The 20,780-nt window shown below is 35.5% G+C and overlaps 1 protein-coding gene across 7 annotated transcripts in view; it reads right to left on the bottom strand.

The window, feature by feature from the left end:
• NRXN1 (neurexin 1) overlaps nt 1-20,780 on the bottom strand; it is a 629,457-nt gene that overhangs the window by 314,401 nt on the left and 294,276 nt on the right. For all 7 annotated transcript variants that reach the window (XM_042884865.1, XM_042884874.1, XM_042884894.1 and 4 more), the window contains 2 exons: nt 18,919-19,092; nt 13,230-13,349 (listed from right to left, as the gene is read on the bottom strand). In XM_042884865.1, the coding sequence (XP_042740799.1) occupies nt 13,230-13,349; nt 18,919-19,092 (294 nt within the window). The remainder of the gene's footprint in view (nt 1-13,229; nt 13,350-18,918; nt 19,093-20,780) is intronic.

Raw genomic sequence — 20,780 nt, 5'->3', positions numbered from 1 at the left:
AAGGATTTTTAAGGAGAGAAAAGAGCAAAATCACATGCTGTAAGATTTTAACCATGCAGGAAAAACAAACCCAAACCCTTTTAGAACATCGCTTTAGCTATGGAGTGGTATTTGTAGAATGCCTGAATGCATACAAGCACAAGCTTCCTAATGATTAGCACAGTTTCATTGGCAGGCTTGGCTGCAGAATCACAAAGCAAACATAAATTGCAGCAAATTAGCAGAAGATTTTTTTTTTTTTCTTTAAGAAAAGAAACTTTAATGGATGTTTTGCCTGAGGAGCTTGTTTCTAAGGCTTCTCAATAGATGAGAATGCACTGCCAGGATTCACAGAGGCATATAGTAAATTTAATAATGGCCCCATGCCTTACTATGGTTTAAACAGCTATACAGCAGATCCAGATTCAGACACAGGCTCTGCACATTCAAAGCTGGAAACCAGGCATATCAGGGCAGTGAAAGCCTTGGTCTCATTAGCGGCTGATAGTACTCACAGCAGTCTAGAAAGATAGCTGCCTATTTAGAAATCCATCTTGCTTCCAGTGTATTTAAGACACCTTTATCAATAATTTAAATCAAAGCACAATTTGGCCCATAAAGAAGATAATTCAAGTTTGCCAAAGGGAAAAGTAAATTGGGAAATACTCAAAAAAAAAAAAAAAAAAAAAAAAAAGAAAGAAAGATATAAATGAAGAAAATGTAGTATCGGGATGATTTTTTTTCTTTTTTTTCTTTTCTTTTTTTTTTTTTTTAACTACCTCTGATTGATCATTGTTTTCAGCTCTCCTAATTTAAACGGCTAGAATGAAACAAGAGCTACGTGTTGCAAGAAGAGGAAAAAAATCCCTGCTAGGAATACTAATACCAAAGCCGTTCAGGTTACATTTGGCAATAATTGCCAGTCTCAGTACTGGAACATTTTAATTTACTCTCAGCCAACTGACATTCAGATAGGTGAAAAATTATTTCCTCCTTTTAAAAACATCAAAGAAATTGCTTCCAGTCTGATCACTGCAATTGACGATCCACTGCATAAACAGAGGACAAATATCAGCAATGGGGTGAAACTTTTAGAAGTGACACTTAATCCTGATAGCCACAACATCACTACATGCTTATTTTACTGTCTGTACAACTGACACGTATGTTCTTACAAATAAATTCATTACTGCCTGTCTTAAACATTAATAAGAATGGGCAGCATGTTACAGAAACAGTCATCAGTGATTTCATAGAATAATTCATGGGGAAAAAAAAGGCCCATAAAAATAGGCGTTGTATTTGAATAATTATTTTGCTAACATCACCCTTTTGTAACATAAGTATGACTGACTGAACTCAGGTCCCATGTGTCACAGTATACTTCAGTTTTTCAGGAAAAGGTATGAAATATTGCTGCTAGTTTGGAGTGGATGAAATTGTTGATCATTACGTTAATGCTGACACAGCATCTAGCGTTTGGCAACTCTTCCTTGAAAAGTTACTCTTTTCAGTTTGTTTGGTAACGCAATAGTATGGAGAGCAGGAATCACTTTCTGTATATAGTACTGCATTATTTTACGTGTTCCACTTACATCGCATAGGAATGAATCCCAAGCTGATCTTACCTTTGCTGGCAGAAAAGCCAGTGTGGACAATGGACAGGGAGCACTTCATCACTGAAGTGTACTTGAGAATTGTGATGATTATCCAGGTCATTATAGGCTGAAGGAAACTTTTGATTTCCTCCTTGTTCCACGCTCTTCATTTGTCTTGTTACCCTGGGGCTGGGGACAGAGAGGAACCTTCCCATCCCAACAGCTCCATTGCATTCTCTGTTTGTAAGGTAATTACACTGGCTCTCTGTAGATACATTGAATTTTGACCTAGGGCCCTTTTATGCCACTCCAATAGGAAAAAAAAATAAAGGTCTCCAAGTGCTTGAAAATAGCCTTAAGTCCAGTCATAAATAATTACAGAGAATTACTAACCAAATGGAAGAGATAAATCACGTTTTATCTAAATGGAATAAAAGTACTAATAAATAGAAGTTTTGCAGAACAGGTGGCAAAGGAAACAATATTGTGAAGGTTTTCCTTTCTGTACCTGATGTACACTGAACATGATAACACGATCATATTTTAAAGACAGGTTAAGTACATGATAAATTATATATTAAATAGTTGAGCAAGAAACGACCAAAAAAAAAAAAAAAAAAAGAGGTTGCTTAAACAAGTTCTTAATCTTTAAACTCTTTTCCTACTATCTGTCCATGGAAGAGTGGTGTATAATAGCTAATTATTTTATTTCCTGCAAATATAATTTAATTTAATCTTTTTTGTTTTTTACTTTGGTTATTTTATTTCTACAGTGAGATTTACACAGGATTTTACACTAAAAAGCACGAGTAATATGCAATGACTCCTAATAACACAGTGGAGTGGATTATCATGGTTCCCCTTTGTGCACTGGCGGCATACAACCAAGATCATAATTAAAGGATTTCTACCACCTGTCAACTTGAAGAACAGCTAAACCACATATTTCCACATAATAATAAAGAAATCTAAGATGAAAAAGGAAATGAAGGTTAAATCTGGAAGGTCTCTGGGGACCTCTGAGCTTTCTTCTGTACTTCCTTTATCATTTCTACTTGCCCGGAAAGATTGGAGGTTTTTTCCAGTGAAGCTAGTCCATTTAATGAAATGCCTGCATTTTCATATAACTGTTTAGAAAACAGAACATCTGCAATGTGGAAATTCATATTAAACCTCATCTCTGGATTTATAGGTTTTTCATCATTTTCCATTCACAAAGAAGCAAAAAAAAAAAATAAATAAAATAAATAAACAAACAAAAAAAAAAACCCAGACAAATTGTTCAGACTGTCAAAAGAATAGAAAATGAACTGAGAATTTTAGAAGAAGTCTTAATGTGAAGAGGCGACTACTGATATATATGTAAGAAGTCTGGGAACGATTTTAACAAAGTGCTGTTACTTGTGCTTGATTAAATTTCCCATTTCCTGTTTTGTCAATTTTGTTTGTTTTTAAAATCTAATTATATTTTAAAAGAGTGACAAAAAAATTTCTTTAGAATCACTTAACAGTGACGTGAAGGGATAATTTAATTTATTACTGAGAGTATCTAAAATTAATCTAGAATTATATGCCTATATGAGACCTTTGTTATAAATAGGTCCCCTTTTATTTTTCCTCACATAAGCAAATATACTACATTCTTTGCAGAATATTTACAGCGGGGTATTATTATTTGCAAGTCTATGGATGCTTCACAATAGTCCATATTTCATTTTATTTAAACTTACAAACGAACATGGCTGTGTACAGACATTCTGTGGCATTTTTTTCCCAGTGTAGTGTATTATTAAATACTGGTAGGCCTCAACAGTTCAGAAACTAAAATCACACAGAACTCTACTCCAAACTATCTTGTGCTATCCAGAAGAACTTATGACCTAAGGATGTAAAACTGCCAACACTTCCATGCAAGGTTATCATTCCCTACTTCCTTCTACATTCTCATACTCTCCCTCCTATGCTTTCCAATTTTACAAATGATTTAACATACAAACTGATTAAGGTTAGTAATCTAGCAATAGCATGTCCCTCATCATAATATTACCATCTGGTGTATCGGGCTAAAGATGGAGTTTCACAAGACCTTGACTTAGAAGGCAGAGATCCCTAAATTTTGTAAGTCTAAAGTTTGGTTCCACTGTACCGTCCCCCCCCCCCCCCCCCCCCCCCCCCCAGCTGCCTCTGTTGCATCAGTGATGCTCTATTATATGAAATGACTTAAATATTGTTAAGTGCCACCCTTCCCCCCACCCCAACTGATAACCCTATTTTGGAAAGTGTCTGCAATCAACAATTTAAGGAAATTAAAAAGAAAAAAAAAAGAAAAAGAAAAAAGAAAAGTAATAGACTTCCTACTTTTTGAGAGTTTTTTGTACATTAAAAGGAACTTTAATTTACCACTTAGGATGCTGTTCCTGCTCCAGATACAGGGAAGACCATACAGTTTTGACTTTCCTCCCTGACATTTTCCAAGACAATAAATTAAATATTTTTTTACAGCTTTCTAGCTATAGCAAAATTTCAGCCATATTTTCATTCAGAAATTCCTGGAGAATTCCTAGAGAAGCAAGCTGGAGAAATTCCTAATATAATTTGTCTAACTTTTGATCAATAGATTCAATAAAATCCATAGTGCAGATATAGCAAAATTATAAAAAAATACCTTCTCTATAAATCTGAAACTACAATAAGCTGCATTTCTATTATAGGCGATTCTATTATAGTACTCCGAGCCTTTCCTTGTTGTTTGGCATACTGTATCATCCCCAGGAAAAGGTTAATCTTCAGTGAAAATATCATCTCTTGGCCCTGTGCATTTGTTGGGGTTAGAGAGGAAATGTTTTCTTTGAAGTTGGCTGTCATCCCAGCAAAGCTGCATTAAGTAGTTCAAATTAAATATCAGTAGTAATACACGTTGGTAGCAAGTAGAGGCTGGAAAGATGAAAGTTTTGGGGTAGAGTTTCAGGGAGAAATAGGCTTACTATTGCTAGTAAAATGTTCTCAACATTGTGACATTTGGAAGTTTTCAGGCCTCGGTTGTACAGAAATAAAATCCACTTGCTTCTGAAAGCATCTGAACTTACCCATTTTTCATTTTTTCCTGGTAGTGCTTTCAATTAGAGAGATACTATCATTTTGAATATTTTCCTGCCGTAAAGGCTTCCCTTCAGGGATTACAGAAAGAAGCCTATTAAAACACATTCCTATCCTTTTAGCAGACAAAAGTAAAGGAAGAAAAGATTAAGCATAGGGGGAAGGAACGGAGCTCAAGGTCAAGGCATAACTTGTCAAAAGAAAACAAGCAGGTGGAAGAAGGTCAGCAAATGGCTAAGTGGACTGCTGAACATCTTTCCAGAATCTGCATAAAATTAGGGGATTTCCCTCCCCATCCCCCTCAAGATTTTCAGATATACATCACCTTGGCTGAACTACTGGTACTTAGGAAGCTGAAGCTTGTCCTCTACCTATGTTCATATTAGACCTTTACCACACATATACTGAGTCTGATACTCCTGAGCAGCCTTGAATATTCTTTGAAATAGCTATATACGTAGCTTTGTTAATGCACTGCAAATCTGACTTGTTTAAATGGTGTTGTTTGCTGCTCTTGCAAAATACAAGTATATTTGTGCAGGCATTCTGGTGGTTCTGAGAAATACTGGTAACTGCTGTGTACATCCTGTACAACTGATCTCTGCATATCCCATATACGTCCCCTGCAGACATACAAGCCCTTTCTATTTAATATACATAGAAACAAGACAATCCTTAAATTGATTTACTGACCAGGAGAGTGGCATCCAATTACTTGAAGGAGAAAGTGTGTAGGTAGCTTTAATTACAATGATATCTCTACAATATAGGGAATGGTGAAAGACAGGAAAGGTCTTTTGTCTTCTTCTGATGTAATGAAACACTGCGGTCTTTCTGATTCTCTACAGGAGACTTGAAAGTCAAAAACAAGCATATGAGCTGTCCATAAACCTATTTAGATATGAGACAGCACCTACAATTACAGTTCATGAAGTTACAAGGAAAGTGTATCTTTAGTAAGGGCAGCCTGGTCCAGTATTAAATGTGGAGGTTGGGGGCCCTGCCTGCAACATCAGCTCCTACTTAAGATCTCCGGACAGGAAGACTTGCCTACCACAGTTGATACTTCTGAGTGGCATTAATTTCCCAAATTCAAAGTTCTCTGGTCTCTATGTAAAATATTTTGTACAATCCAAGCATCAGCCCATTGATGTGACCAGGAGTATTCTGAAGATTTACACTGTTTAAAAGGGAGAGAATGTTAAAACAACATTCAGTAAGAGAGGACTTCCTTATATGGTAACACAGACTAAGAGCTTATGATCATTTGAAAATGGTATCTGTAAATATTAATGCTTTTTGACATTGTACACTGTATGCCATGCATTTTAAGTGTTTTTTAGTGCATGAATGTTTAGAGTGAAATGAAGCGCTTTTTCATGTCTGTTTCCAGTTGGAAGTATGACTTCATTACAAAGAGTGACAGCTTAAATCTTAGCAGCATGAATATTCCATCAGAATCAGCAACAAACTGACAAATACAACCTTAATACAACCTTTAAATTGGCTTTGTGTGCACCAAACAGTTTGATGAGCATCAGATGCTCTTTGCTGCCTGTTCTTAAAGTCCAGCTTTCCAGTACCCAAGCTGGGTGTTGACCACTCACTTTTGAGTATGCAACAGTTTTCCTTAGGCTAGGACTTAATTTTGTAGTTGGCTTCATTAAACCAGCAGACACTAAGACCTGGTTAAGTTCTTTTACTCGCAGAAGTAATGCTTCCAACAGTGTTTTTTCGTAGCTACTATGAATCCTGCTTCCTTCTTACAAAATTTCTTGAAATACCTAAGCAGAAAATCAGTATATTTCAGTATCTGAAAGAGGCAGTAAGAAAGATGGAGACAGGCTCTTTACCAAGGTCTGTTGTGATAGGACAAGGGGAAATGGTTTCAAACTAAAAGAGGTGAGTTTTAGACCAAATATAAGGAAAAAAATATTTTTGTTTTTATAATAAGGGTGGTGAGGCATTGGAACAGTCTGCCCAGAGAAGTGATGGATGCCCCATCTTTGGAGTTACTTATGGTCAGGAGTTGTCTGATCTAGCTGTAGGTGTCCCTGTTCAGTGCAGGGAAGTTGGACTAGCTGACCTTCAAACAATTTTATGATTCCATGACAACAGTTACAAAGACTTTAAAACACAACATCAGTATATAACATTCATACGCCCCAGTTAAAATGAGATATTCAAGGATCTTAAATATCGTGTGATATTAAGAGAGAACAAGCACACTAGGAAGAAAGTCAAAATTTCATTCAGAACAGCTTCCCATCTCCATCTAATCAGCAGATATAAGTGGTCAAAAAATAGGTAACAATATCCATCCTGTAGCATGAGAAGAGAACAAAACTATGAAAGGTATAAAAATGTCTGCAAAATTTATCTTACTCTGTGCCTTGCCATTATACCAGCACATGCTTTCATTCTCAGCTGCTGAGGAATTGCACAGATCATTAAATTGGATTGCAGAACACCCTGATTTACCCATGTAAGATTTAGGTCATTTTGTCTACTTTATAAATAGAAGTTTTCACTTTGCCTCAATTTTCTACATCATCTGAGGGGGGGGGGGAAAGAAAAAAAAGAAAAAGAAAAAGAAAACACAGAAGACTCTAAAGAAGATCTCAAGCTACCATGAAAATTTTGTTTTGTAATGCGTATAGGAGTGCCTTGTATCCTTGTTATCTATGTTGTTACTTGGAATCTAACCTACCTACCTATCTGTCAAGCAAGAATACATGCTGGGGAAGATCAGGTTGCCTTAGTAACCTGAGTCCAGCTGTACAGACTTCAGAAGGACTGAATAATTTTGCTTTTCTGATGTGTCAACCATCTTTGTGCTACTGTAAATAACTTATAGATAAAATAGGTATATATTACTAAACTCCTTATAAATACTTCGAGCTCTTCTCATGCTATGGGTTAAAAAGGAGACTAGGAAAAACTAGGAAAGCTTTTCCCTCTTTCTTACCGTTTGTGATGCTCACAGCTATCATCTGTTTAAAAAACCCAGCACTTACTCATTGCTCTTTTTTTTTGAGGGGAGGGGTTTGTTGGAGACACCATTAACAGAGGTAAAACTTCTGCTTCAGCTGCACCATATGTGACCATTAATCTTGTTTAGAAACCTAATAGTTACCTAACATTTATCTTAATACATATTATTGGAACGTTCCAGTTTACAAGACTGTATTAGTATCTTTAAAAGAGAAATGTATGAGAAAGAATAGCGACAGCACTTATCTGCTATCACTGTTACCGTGAATAGCTTTTCTAATAGATACCAAATTTCAGACCTGAATTGTACATAACACACTATCAAATTGTAATAATTTGAATGTTCTAGAGAAAGGAATCTGACGATACCCAACAGAACAATTTTAATTCCATGAGAATGAATTTCATTACCCTTAATCATTTTCACCTTTATGACACTGGAAACACTTCCAGGATTTGATTTACAAAATTATTACACAATTAATAAGAGAAAGATATTATTGACATACCAAAATTCAATTTAATTACTCCCTTAATTCTTCCAGAGGCAGAGAGAAGCTCACAATTTTCTGACACTATGTTCCATTTTTAATATTGTGAAGCAGAAAATGCCTCTGAGTAGGCCACAAGTGTTGCATAATTGCTTTGATCTGAGCTACAAGCAGAGCTATAAAAATACGTTCTGGCTACCTTAAAAGTTTTGTATTTTCTTCTTTTGTATCATGTTATCCTCACTTGAAGCTTTTCTTGCTACTGTTTTTTTTAGAAATATTAAGTGACAATATACAGTCACAGTCAAACACTTTCTTTTTTAAATAGGGTGATCTATATCTTTAAGGAATATGGAAATTACCTAACTATTACCTCACCCAATCGACAACTCCAGAATGTTTTTGTAAAGAAGGCAAAAACTCTAAAAGCTGTTTTCAGACCATCAAGAAAAGAATGCCTGGTTAACTTTATGTAACTGATAGATTGAGCAGATATTAATGAAAAGACAAAATTTACTTTGCTTTGAGATCCATACAAGATAGAGGTGAAAAAGCAATTACAGCTGGGCCATCAAGGATTGGAGGATGAGAAAAAAAATTTTTCATTTTTTGAGTCATGCTGCTCAAAGCAGTGTGTGCTCCCATGTTACATCACAGTCCCAACAGCCTGGTAGATCAAAGTGCACCTTATCTGGATCAAGATTCCAATAGAAACAAAAGTTTAAAAATGTTGTTTCACAGCTATGGTTCATGGTTAGCACTTCTTGTCTTCCTTGCTCTTTTTATAGTTTTTCTAATTCTCCTAAATACCAAGGCATTTCTAAGTTCTCAAGACTGCTTGTGTGAAATCCCACTTCCTTTGAAGATAATACAAATTAGGCCATTGATGTTTGTCACCAAAAATTCCAGATATTCATTACAGAGAAAGATTGGATGAGATAAGCTGAACAAATTGAGATTTCTTTAATTAGTTCATTCCAGAAGCTTGCCCTGTGTTGTAATTGTGAGTTGCTGTCTTTATTTCTCCTGTGTACCATGAGCCTCCATGGCAAAATAATCACATCAAATATTTAGACTTGTATGTTATCAGGGACAGGTTTTTTTTAATTCTCAGCTACTGGAGGTGGAAATCAAATATGTTTTAATGTACTCTGAGGAATTGTGCGTCCTTTTTCTCAATAACAGGTTATATGCTTATTGATAGCTAGCAACTGCAAACACTTGGCCAGGAATATTTTCTGCTATTTTGGAAAGTACCAAAATATGGAGTGGCTCGTACGGTTACTTTAGGTTTTGGTCATTGATTTAATGAAGTTTCTTCACTTTGTCCAAATCCTCACAAAAGTAGCACTAAGGCACTCTACATTCTCAGTGTCAAAAGGTCCAAAAGATGCCATATCCATAACAGCAAAATAAATTAATATATATTTATGTGTGTATAGAGTTTAAACTCATCATTTGGGTAACACTGAGTGACAGCATACAGAGGGATTATACGAATATCAGCCTCTGATTCACATTTTCGAAAAAGAAAGACACTGTGACAGCAGAATGCCTATCCAATGTCAACACTGATCATATCAATGACTGATCATACCAAGTTATTTGCATAGCTAACTCAAAATAATAAATATTCCTTTTCTTTATGCATTATGTAGTGTGAATGCGATACAACGTTAAATTTCAGGCATAAAGTACTGTAAATCTAGGGAAAGCCATCTGCACATTTCTGAACACAATATTAAATTACCCCTCCTTGCATATGGATTATTATATAATTGTTAGTTGCCTGTTCACATAATAAAAGACCCTTGCCTCATTCACTGCAAAAATGCACCTGTTCTGGTCAGAGTTCTTCAAGGAAGACTGACGTTTATAAAAATGTCCATTTATTTCAAAAATTGACTCAATATTTAAATTTTTCAGGGTTCGAAGTATAACTTCAATCTTACTTAATGCACTCTCCGAGCACTACACCAAAACAGAAGTATTCAATCCCTCCTGGAATCTGTATAATGCCAAATACCCTACTATCCATATCTCTTATAAACTTAACTAATATGTTTTTATAACATGCTATGACCTCAGGACATCTCAGTCTATCCTCAGTAACAGCCAAGAGTATCCACTATTCACTGCATTCAGTCTGAGACAATTATAATTTCGTTTTTTTTGGTTGGTTGGTTGGTTGGTTGGTTTTGTTTTGTTTTTCCAGAAAGATACATGATTCAGTCCCAATTTTGAGTACTCACCATGCTTTCAAATGAGAGGATGAATTCTCTGCTTAGCAATAAAATGAAAAATAACTAAATACCGAATCTACACTCATGAAATCATATAATTTCCCCTCTGAAGGTCCACGCTAGATATTCCTAATTGCCCTCCTGTCTCTACTATGTTTGGAAATAGCTGCCAGGTTGATCTTTTCTATCACATTTCCTAGAATTGATGTTAGGCTGACCAGTCTGTTCCTCCTTCTTGAGGACAGCACTTTCTTATTTTTTTCCCTCAATTCTCTGGAACCAAAAGTCAGGACCTTTCAAAGATAATCAAGAGCAAGTTCACAGTGATGAGGAAAACATATGGATTAATCCCTTCAGTTGCCATATGCATGCAGTGTATATCTTGTGCATTATACAAGTGTGGTCAAGTGCAGTGAAAATGCTGAAGGCTGGTCTTACTGATAAAGATCATGATGAAGCCATGGAGTACCCTGATTTATTCCTTGTCCTTTGCCCTGAGGTCCTTTCGTCTCATTTAGTGGTGGGCCCATTTTCCTGCTCTTTCTTTCAGTGCTGACAGGAGCTCTTCCCGTTGCCATCTATGTCCCCTGCTAGGCTAGGTTTGTTCTCGCTATGCATTCACGGACTGCGTTCCTGGACCACCTGGCCCTGCTTCCACATCTTGCACACTGTCTTTTATAAGGTCTGTGTTTGTCAGTAGCAAGCAGGTGCTACTCCAGACTTGTCACAGGAACCACCTCACTTGACGTGAAAGGAATTTGGCTTACTTCAGCGCTGCAAAAGTTTGGCATGTGTTTTGTAGCCCATGCAATTTACTAAAACCTATAGTAACAGTTCATGATTTCTCTATCCATTCTGCCCTTCCTAAAGAATGCAGACACAAGTCAAGAAGCATCCAGATGACACTGAGATTATACCATGATTTTTTCTCTATCCAACCCCTCTCCCCCCCATATATCATGGCAAAAAAAAAAATCTTTCTCATTAGATTTGTTTGGCAGATTTTTGAAATGAAAAATAACCTGAGGAGCCAAGATAAAGCACAAAGTAAACAAATTAAATTTACCAAACTGCATTCTATCACAAAACATCTGCATCTAGGATACATTTGTATCTCATATTTGTGACAGAACATAAAAAAATGACTTATCTGGAAAGAAGTAAGCATTGTTGGCAGCCCTGTACCAAAGATACCCCTTCACCATCATCAAAAGTACTATACTGAGTTATCTGATTCTATACAGTGTACTCCACAACACTACTGTACTAGTGAGACTTCATAGACTGATAATGCTATTCTTATGCTAGTTTTTCAGTACGCCTGATTCGTATTTGAGAAAATAGTTTACAGAATATTCCAGGTCCAGACATCAGCTACTACTAAAACAAATGTACAGAAAGAGATTTTCCTTTGCTAGATATGAATTAAAATAATGATACATTTCACAGTTTTTAGTTACTTTTGAAAGAACTAAGGTCACAGAAAGCCAGAAGCACCGGCATAAAAGAAAAATAGAAATAATTTTCCTCTGTAGTAGATAGTAGAAGGCTAATATCTTTAAAAACATGCTTTGTAGTATGGCTGATTACTTATATAATTGGAAAGGCAAACTCATAGGAATAAACACACAAACCTTTCTTCAAATTTTCTGAAGTTCTCTGATGCCACATTTCATTTCTACCATGACAGCAAGTGTAGGGAAGCACGCTAACATGAATCTTTTCCTCATTTTTTCAAAAGTGGTCAAGAGTAGAAAATTGGAACTCGCATGAAAATCATTACTGCATCTTTTGCATAATTCATTTTTAAGCCTCAAGTTAGATATAATCTGAGCCCAAAGCGCTTCAGATGATAGTTATTGTGCTATTTTAGAGTTTGTCCAAGAAGGTGCATCATGCTGTAGACTAGAGAATGGGATCAAGACACAGAAATCTAAAATGCATGGCTAGGCAGTCATGCCAACACACTGTTTCATCAGACATTCATTCAGAGAAACGTACACAAATGAAAATAAAAGTGCCTAAAGAAATTCCATTATCATATAGATACAAAAACATGTAACACCGATATTTCAGATGTGCTGATTTAAAAACAAAACTGAGCAGTTTTCTTTTAACAGTTATTGTGGACCATCAAGGCTCCTGCATTTCTGCTTCGCTTTCAATTCTGCATAACTCTATTTTGATCAATAAGTCTAGATTGGAAAAAAATTAGATTATATTGGTGAATCAGGCACCTCACTTCTGACATATTTAAAGTTTTTCTTTCCAACACCAGATGGTTGGTGTGTATTATGTAGCTTTATTGAGATGAAATTTAAAAGAACTAAAATACTCTGTATGCTTTTATTATCAAAATGCTCAGTGTGTCACCTAAAAAATCTACAAAAGGAGAGAATAAGGCTTGTCAACTGTTTCACAGTAATTACAGCTCTCATGAGATAATGCTAGGAAATTACAATATAGTTTAAAAGAATAAAATGTAAAAGACTTTTTTTTCAATCAGAAAAAAAAAAAAAATCCACCAGCAAACACTACTTGTAACATTTATGCAAGAAAGAGCTTATTTCAAATGGGTAACCATCAGTATATTAGATATGTAATCAACTATAATAAAAAAAAATTCTGCCAGTGTTTAATACTGCACATTGTCCACAATTCATACTGCGTATTTTAGCTATTTTTTTCCCATATCCTTACAGATATTCACAAGGTTTGCCAGTTCATTTAATACTGTATATTAAAATAGTATAAAGCTTCCGACACTTGCTTGAAATGCTGCCTTAGAGCTCTAGAGCCTTCAAACCAGCACATTTTAGTGTACTTACGGTCATTGCATAATGGTCCACTAAAGGAGGTCATGCTACAGTCACAACTGAATCCATCCCACTGCTGCAAGCACACTCCCTGGTTTGCACACGAATCCTCTTGGCACGTTGTGCTGGGGCCTGATGAGAACACACAAAAAAACAGACTTGCACTTTGGCTTCCAACAAACATGTTTCTCACTGGATCACATTAACAAGTTGCCAATATCTCAAACAGAATGAGCAAAGTTACCAAGGAAAAGACACATAAACTTGCTGCTTTTTTGCAGCAACAAGTAACGTTAAAAAGATATTTTTGCTTTATAATTTTACGATTAATATGTCATAAACACATAAAAATGCACAAACTGAAGCAGCATTATTTCAGGTACAGTGGAGACATTAACTTTATTGCAAGTTATTTGTTAATCTCATCTCAGACCATTAACTGGCTAAATGTTTTCTAACAATTTCAGTATTTTTTCCTGTTTCAACCAGCGAAGTCAGATGCCACAGGAAGCAAAGCACTGGGAGATGAAACTAAAGGAAAATAAAGGAAAATCCAAACAAAACAAAACCAACTAACTAAATAAATAAAATGAAGCTACGTTTTATAATAGTTTTAATTCCAGAAATTGCTTTAAATTGTTTAGGTCTGAAATTAAGAGAAGCCTGGATTCTTTGACATGAATGTTGGCAAGTACTGAGTCACATGCTTCAGGGGGATCCCATGCAGACTTGTTTTTAAGGGAAAATGAAGAAAATCAGACTACTAATGAACCGGCATGCCAAAATGTGACATACACATGAAGAACAAACTACTCTTATTTCCAGAGAACCAGAACTAGACTACTGAAATATAAAGAAATTCAGAAAGGTATGATCAAAGCACTAAAGCAGTCACTATACGAAACATACTCAAGACTGAAAGCCTTTATGCAAACTCTGCTGGAAAATGAAGGTTCATGTAGTGCATTGTTTTAGAGGTGTGAAAGACAAAATCTGAAACAAAATAACACACTTGAGTTCTGAAATGTACAGAGCATTTATTGCAGAAATCCAACTGTGCATTGGGGGTTTCAGTCTTGTTGAATACACACAGGGCTATCTACCTTGCAAATCAGCTTTCATCAATGCAACTTTGTCAGCAAAATAAAAAAGCAAAATATATTAAATGTTAGTAAGCAATATTGAAATGGCAGCAAACACAGAAAAAACATTCAGAATAAAGTGCATGCTGCTGTTAAAGAGAGGAAGAAATGCCATATAATGCAAACAAATTAATGCTAATAGCCATAAATCTTCAGGCAAGCCAAAATAAGAAAGCAGTAATTTGCCAGTATTTTACTACAAATATAATGGTTAATTGAGCTGATGACATGTAATGAAGGAAAATTAAAAGTTTTTTTTTCTTTCTTTTTCCCCTTGGATAGATATGAATGCATTAGCAGAATAAATGCATGGCTGAATCCTGACTAGCCATTTGTCATGTTCACATATACTGAATTCAAGAATAATTAGCGCTGTCATCCACTCCGGTCTTTCTTTTTTCTAGCCTTGTCTCAATGACTGGTGAATGAAGACTGAAATACAGATCATGAATTACTGATTCCTTTCAGCTCGCACACACATTTCACACCAATTTCTGACATAACAAGGAAAAATTTGATTCTGGGATTACAAAATTCTCCTAAATCATTTTGGGGAATACACATTTACATCCATTTGAAAATACCATTTCCAGTTAGGGATGACAGAGCAAATCCAGCCCTAAGATTATGTAAATCCTCTAAATTATTCTGGAGAGAAAGATCCACTTAAACCCATCTTTCACACTGCATCTTCTTCAAAGATCTCAGCGTGGGATTTTCATTTGATTTGCCATTATTTTAGTAATCAGTCAGTTCAATGGCCACTTGCTTTAAACGAGTCCCTGCTTGAGCACACCTCTCAACCAGGGCCTGAACAGTCATCACTGTGATTAAGGATGAAAGACAACGTACCCAACATCAGTGTTCAGGCAAGACTGTTAAATACTTTGTTATATTTTCTCCTATTCAAATAACAATAATATCCATAATGGATTGATTGCAGTATGCAGACATAAGACTATGATTTTCCTTTCACAGGAGCCCTGATCCCAGAAGTTTAAACATTTGGGCATTACATCACCCTTTCTTGAGCTGGGGATTATAATGACAGAATCCCATAGCTGACAAGACACATTTTTTTTCCTCACCAGATTCTGCTGCTCAGAAACTTTACAAAGATGAAGTGAAAATATCTGTAGGTGTTTAAATGTTATATATTCATGCATTTATTTACACTTTAGTTATGCAATGTTAAGTTTCCTCATCATTGCAAAAGTAGAGCAAAAGTCACAAGGACTTAAAAGTACAAAAACTGCAGGACCCTGGAGGCATATTAAAAAGTGCATGTTAAAAAACACAAATATGAAAAAATACAGATAAGATCATGGCAGAAAAGGCTATTCTGCTTCTTTTGAAATTTCTTAGCACTTTTGGTTTTATTTGTAGTAGTCATCATTCAAAAAATGCCATCAGAACTGGCTTACTGGTAAGACTTTTCTTAGAAAAAAGAAAGAGGGAGAGATATTGGAGACAGTTCAATATTGGAAAGTACTATAATATCCCCCGTAACTGGTTTATGTACTCCTACAAATTATACAAATCTATGTTATTTAGTAAAATACTGTAACACACTCGTCTCAATTGCTTACCTTTAAAATAGTTAGCTAAAATGTCAATCAAATTTATTCAGTCTTCACTGTGGACTTTTTAATAGATGGAATTTGGTCTCTCCTTTATCTCTGCCTAATGTAAGGGCTTATGGGCTATGCATATTACACAAGAAGCATTCTTTTAGTTGATGTGCACTATGTTTCACTATATATATATATATACACACATATATATATAAATTCATTTCACAACCAAGAATCTTCATATATGTTAAGAAACACTATGAAACTTACTACATAGTTATTTTCAGACAAATTGTATACATACATGCATGCAATTAGTGTATTAATTTCCAAATATATTAAAACAATTTTTTAAAATAATTTAGTATTTTCTGTAAATCTGATTAAAGTGCATTACGTACAATGGATCTGATTAAAGAAAAACAGGGTTGACACAGTGTGGTTCTGGTGTTCACCATTAACAGTCTGAAGACCTAGTTAGCATATTCTGTTTTTAGTTGTCAGAATCTATCTATTCTTTCCATTGAAAACGTGCCAACAAGATGAACTCTGTTACATGTAAATTGTATTTAATGCTTAATGATGGAGAACAGATACCCTCAGCCTGTGATTTTAATTCTGAAATGCAAACTTTACAATTTGTCACCCCAATCGTATAATGTGGGGCTGCACAAAAATATACCTAAAAAAAATACCTTAACACACTTATATAACAGTAAAGTTATTGACAAATATCAGTTTTTTAAGGACAAAGTCCTAACAGATAAAATTAAATCACGGCAACAAACATGACAGAAGAGAGTAAAAGACCTTTCACCCCTCTTTTTTTTTTTTTTTTTTTTTTTTTTTTAATGAGGGAATTCAATCTCAAAAGAATCTGAAGAATATCAAATCCAAGTGTCTCATTTTGGAGGCTATTAGCAAAGCCTCCTAAGTATTAGCAAAGGACATGCACACACTGTCTTTTGGATTGACAGTGGTAGTGACTTACACTTTTTGCTTTGAAATTAATTCTACTACTGTGTGTCATCAGCTCTTTGGACTCAACAGCTCAGGGGATTTACAGATCTTAAACGTCTCATTGCCATTTAAGAGGTAAAATTGTTCAGCTCTATGGATGAAGACACTCCTGTAGGTACACAGCAGCAGAGCGCTGGGCAGCTTGAGGCATACAAGAGACTTCTAGGAGGCAGCTAAATTTGCAAGACTTCCATATGTTTTTTTATATGTCAGAATATTTTTGTACATCTGACCCATGGTCTGCAAACAAGAGACCAACTTGGTCAAACATGGGAAGATCACCAACATGGGTCAAACAGCAGAACAATGGAGATGGAAGGGTTCACTTGCAAGGTTTATGCGAAAAAGGGTGAAAGGGGATATTTCATTCCATGGTGTTTAAGTTTTCTTTCTATTGGCAAAACTTTTGATGAGGCAGATCTCTGAGAGCCAGGCAGCACATCTGGTTTAACCATTCTGCTTGTGTCAGATGATTTTGGTGTCGGAAAAAGCTGATTCTCCACCAAAGAGAACAATATTTGAGTTGCATTTATTAAACTGCTGGTAGCTTTATTAAATTCACTGACAGCTTAGTTGTGCCATTGGTTTAAAAGGTGAACTTGCATTCTAGGCCTATGGCAATATTTCTTTGAACTACATAAAATTCATTTAAAAAATTACATAATTTCAAAAGAAGCCATGAAATGTATAATGGAATTAAAGCATACTTTGACTCTTTAAAGGGATGGTACAGGCATGGAATTCGCTCATGACATTCAGAAAGCAGAATCTAATTTTTCAAACTCACTGTAAATGAACATATATATATATATATATTTTTTTTTTTTTTTCATTCCTGAGAGAGATATAGACACTAAGGCTATATAAAAATATGCTGTGAATTTTACATATTTCTATGTTCTATCAAGAGAATTTATATTGGTAACTAAAGGAAACAGGAAAAGAACGAGCAAGTTCCACCCACACAAACTTACTGTAGGTACAGTAAATGAAAAGAGTTTGTCTGTCAGAAAGTTTGATGTGGCGAAGCTTGAGGAATCCTCTCTCAGCTCTATTTGAATAGTCTAAATTGTGTATTTGCAAATGCAACAAACTTGGTATCAAAATTGTTGAGATTCAGAACTGAAACACTAACATGTCATTTACACAACTTCTGCCCAGAGAAGAATGGTGCTTGAGAGATGAAAACATGTAGAATTGAGCAAGCCCACAAAATTCAGCACTGTGTGAGTAAAATATATATATACAGGGACAATTTAAGTTATTTCATAAAGAAAAGAAAAATGGAATTGAACGACAGGAGGAAAAAGAACTAGACTGATACCTTTGACTTACAAATACACCTCTTTCAATACTATCCTCACTTACATTCCACAATATTTCAGATGCGTCAAAATGTGAGAAAAAATGTATTTGGTTGCTACTGGCTTCAGATATGAAGATCCGTGACAGTACAGATCTCAAAGGTAAGCTAAAATAGAGTTGAGGAAAGACTGATCTTGAAGTGTCATAAATTACCCTTCAATTAATAAACACAAAAGGTCTGTTTTAAAATTGTCTTTAATTAGCTAATGCTTTAGCATTACCTACATCTACGTGTCATGAAAATACAAAAGGACTCTATTGAAGCTAATTGGTTTTGTTTCTATCATTACTTAAAACACATCATATCATAAGTAAATAAGATACATGCAAAATAACTAGGCTAATGGAGAAGGATGGAACCTACATTTAATATTTAAGAAGTTAACTCACATTCTCAGACCCATCTGTGCTGTAGGGCAGGCACAGATTTTTATCCACAACACTAATAGAAATGCAGTCTATGTTAGAAGGGTTCCAATAAATTAAGTTATTAGCAGGTAATATACAGACTGACCACATGTAGAGTTTACATACAGACAAAACTCAGAATCAGCGCAATACTTGCACTATAATATAAAAAGACATCAGCATACTCAGTACCTTCACATCCTCTTTCTATTTGCCCATTGCAGAAGAGAGCATCTGAGATTAGATCAGGGAGCCGTCCATTCAAATCAACTGATGCAAGACAGCCTTGAAAACCCTCCTTTGCATGCACCAGCTTTGGTAAGGACTTATACATTTCTTTGGCCACTCCTCCAATATATAAATCACCTGTTAAGAAGAAGGAAATATTAGCCATAGAAAAAGAAAAAAAGTGCTGTAGAATTTTTGACCTGAGTGAACTTCAAATAAAAAAAATTCTTCAAAACTTTTCTGAGACCTCAATAAACTTCCAGAGATTGCGGTATTTGCTCCTTCAAGATGTTTTCAGGATAGTGAGAAAGACGTGTTGGAGATAAGTTTTCAAGAGAAGACAAAGCACATCCTTCTTGTCATAAGGAAAGAAGAGTGAGAAGGTTTTGTAGGTGGTTAGCTAGCACAATTCATCATTAAATGATTGTCTGAATACTGCTGGAGCTCCACTCTAATACCAGTTTTTTTGTTACACTGCTTGTAACAGGTCAGAGATGCTGTTTTATTATTTAAATGCAGAAGAAAACACTGGTGGCATAGATGATGTGAGAAGATTTAGCAGGACTATATTTTCCAAATACATATCTATTCTTCATAGCTGCATGACTTAGCAGTACCTGAAAATGTTATTTATGTGCCAGCTGTCATATATAGGAAACACGTTTCTATTTCACAAATGAGGATTTTAGTATTTAGAATTTACCTTCTTCTAAAATGCATCCAACACTGACACGTCACGAATGTATTCAGGGAATGTGCACCCAGATCATTCTGACCATGAATCCAGAACATTGATGTAAAAAAGCACTCAGTGGTACACTAAGATACACCTAAGGTTCACTTATCCACAACTATCAAATTAAAAACAGAGCAAGAAGAGCAGGCTTAGAGATATATCTTATGAGAAAGTTATACATGCCACTGGTCAGCAGTAAAATGACTGATTTCCCTCTCCAAAATTTGCACCTTGTGTCAGTCATTTAGGAACGGTGCTGGTTGGATGACTTCAAAATGGCACTCTGCCCACTGAGCAAAAGGAGTTCTATTATCCAAAATGCTCATGATTGTGGACAGGTCCTATAAACTGCTCAGAACCTTGGTCAACAGGGCTGCAAGCTGGTTATTTCCTTCATTTGAGTAATTAAATAGCTTGAAGATTTACTTTGGAAGTACAGTAACACAGATGTGGGTATGCATTTCTGTTTTAAAACATTTTAGGCTGTGCCTTTCTTTCACATATTTGGCATCTCAGGTAACCAGAACACTTTTCCTCTACTCTTCAAATTAACAACAACCTACTTCCATAAGGAGTGCCTCAAGTGTCAGACTACAAGCTTCACCAGGTGCTTTCCACACCTAACATTTCCTAAAAGTTTACCATTCTTTGTAGGCAGATTTTAAAGCAACAGAACCAGCCATCATCACTACCCTATGTGGCTCATTTTAATCTGTTATGAGTAGGAACAGCAGCTAGACCTTTTCCTTGCTTGCATTTCCTTGGCGTATTCACTTGTTTGCAAGGGAGCGCAATTCAGGGCTGTTTGTAACAGCTTACAGTTTACCTGCAAGGAAATGACCTGAATCAAACAACTGCATACTACATTGAAACATTTTTATTCACTGCATACCAGCCCTTAAACTCAACTGTGAATCAATGGAGCCAAAAACCTTGAGAACGTGTGTATTATTAATCTTATAACCCATCCAAGCAAAAAATCTTAGCAATCATCATAATATACTAAGAAACCTCAAGCTTTCCCTATTCACATGGATAATTTGAAAAACAAAATAATGCTTTCCTCTAGAGCTTTAAGATATAGTATAAA

The sequence above is a fragment of the Lagopus leucura genome, unplaced genomic scaffold (assembly GCF_019238085.1).
Source record: "Lagopus leucura isolate 7727_CA_CO unplaced genomic scaffold, USGS_WTPT01 Super-Scaffold_73, whole genome shotgun sequence".
Taxonomy (NCBI): Eukaryota; Metazoa; Chordata; class Aves; order Galliformes; family Phasianidae; genus Lagopus; species Lagopus leucura.
This window is presented reverse-complemented; position numbering and strand designations above follow the sequence as displayed.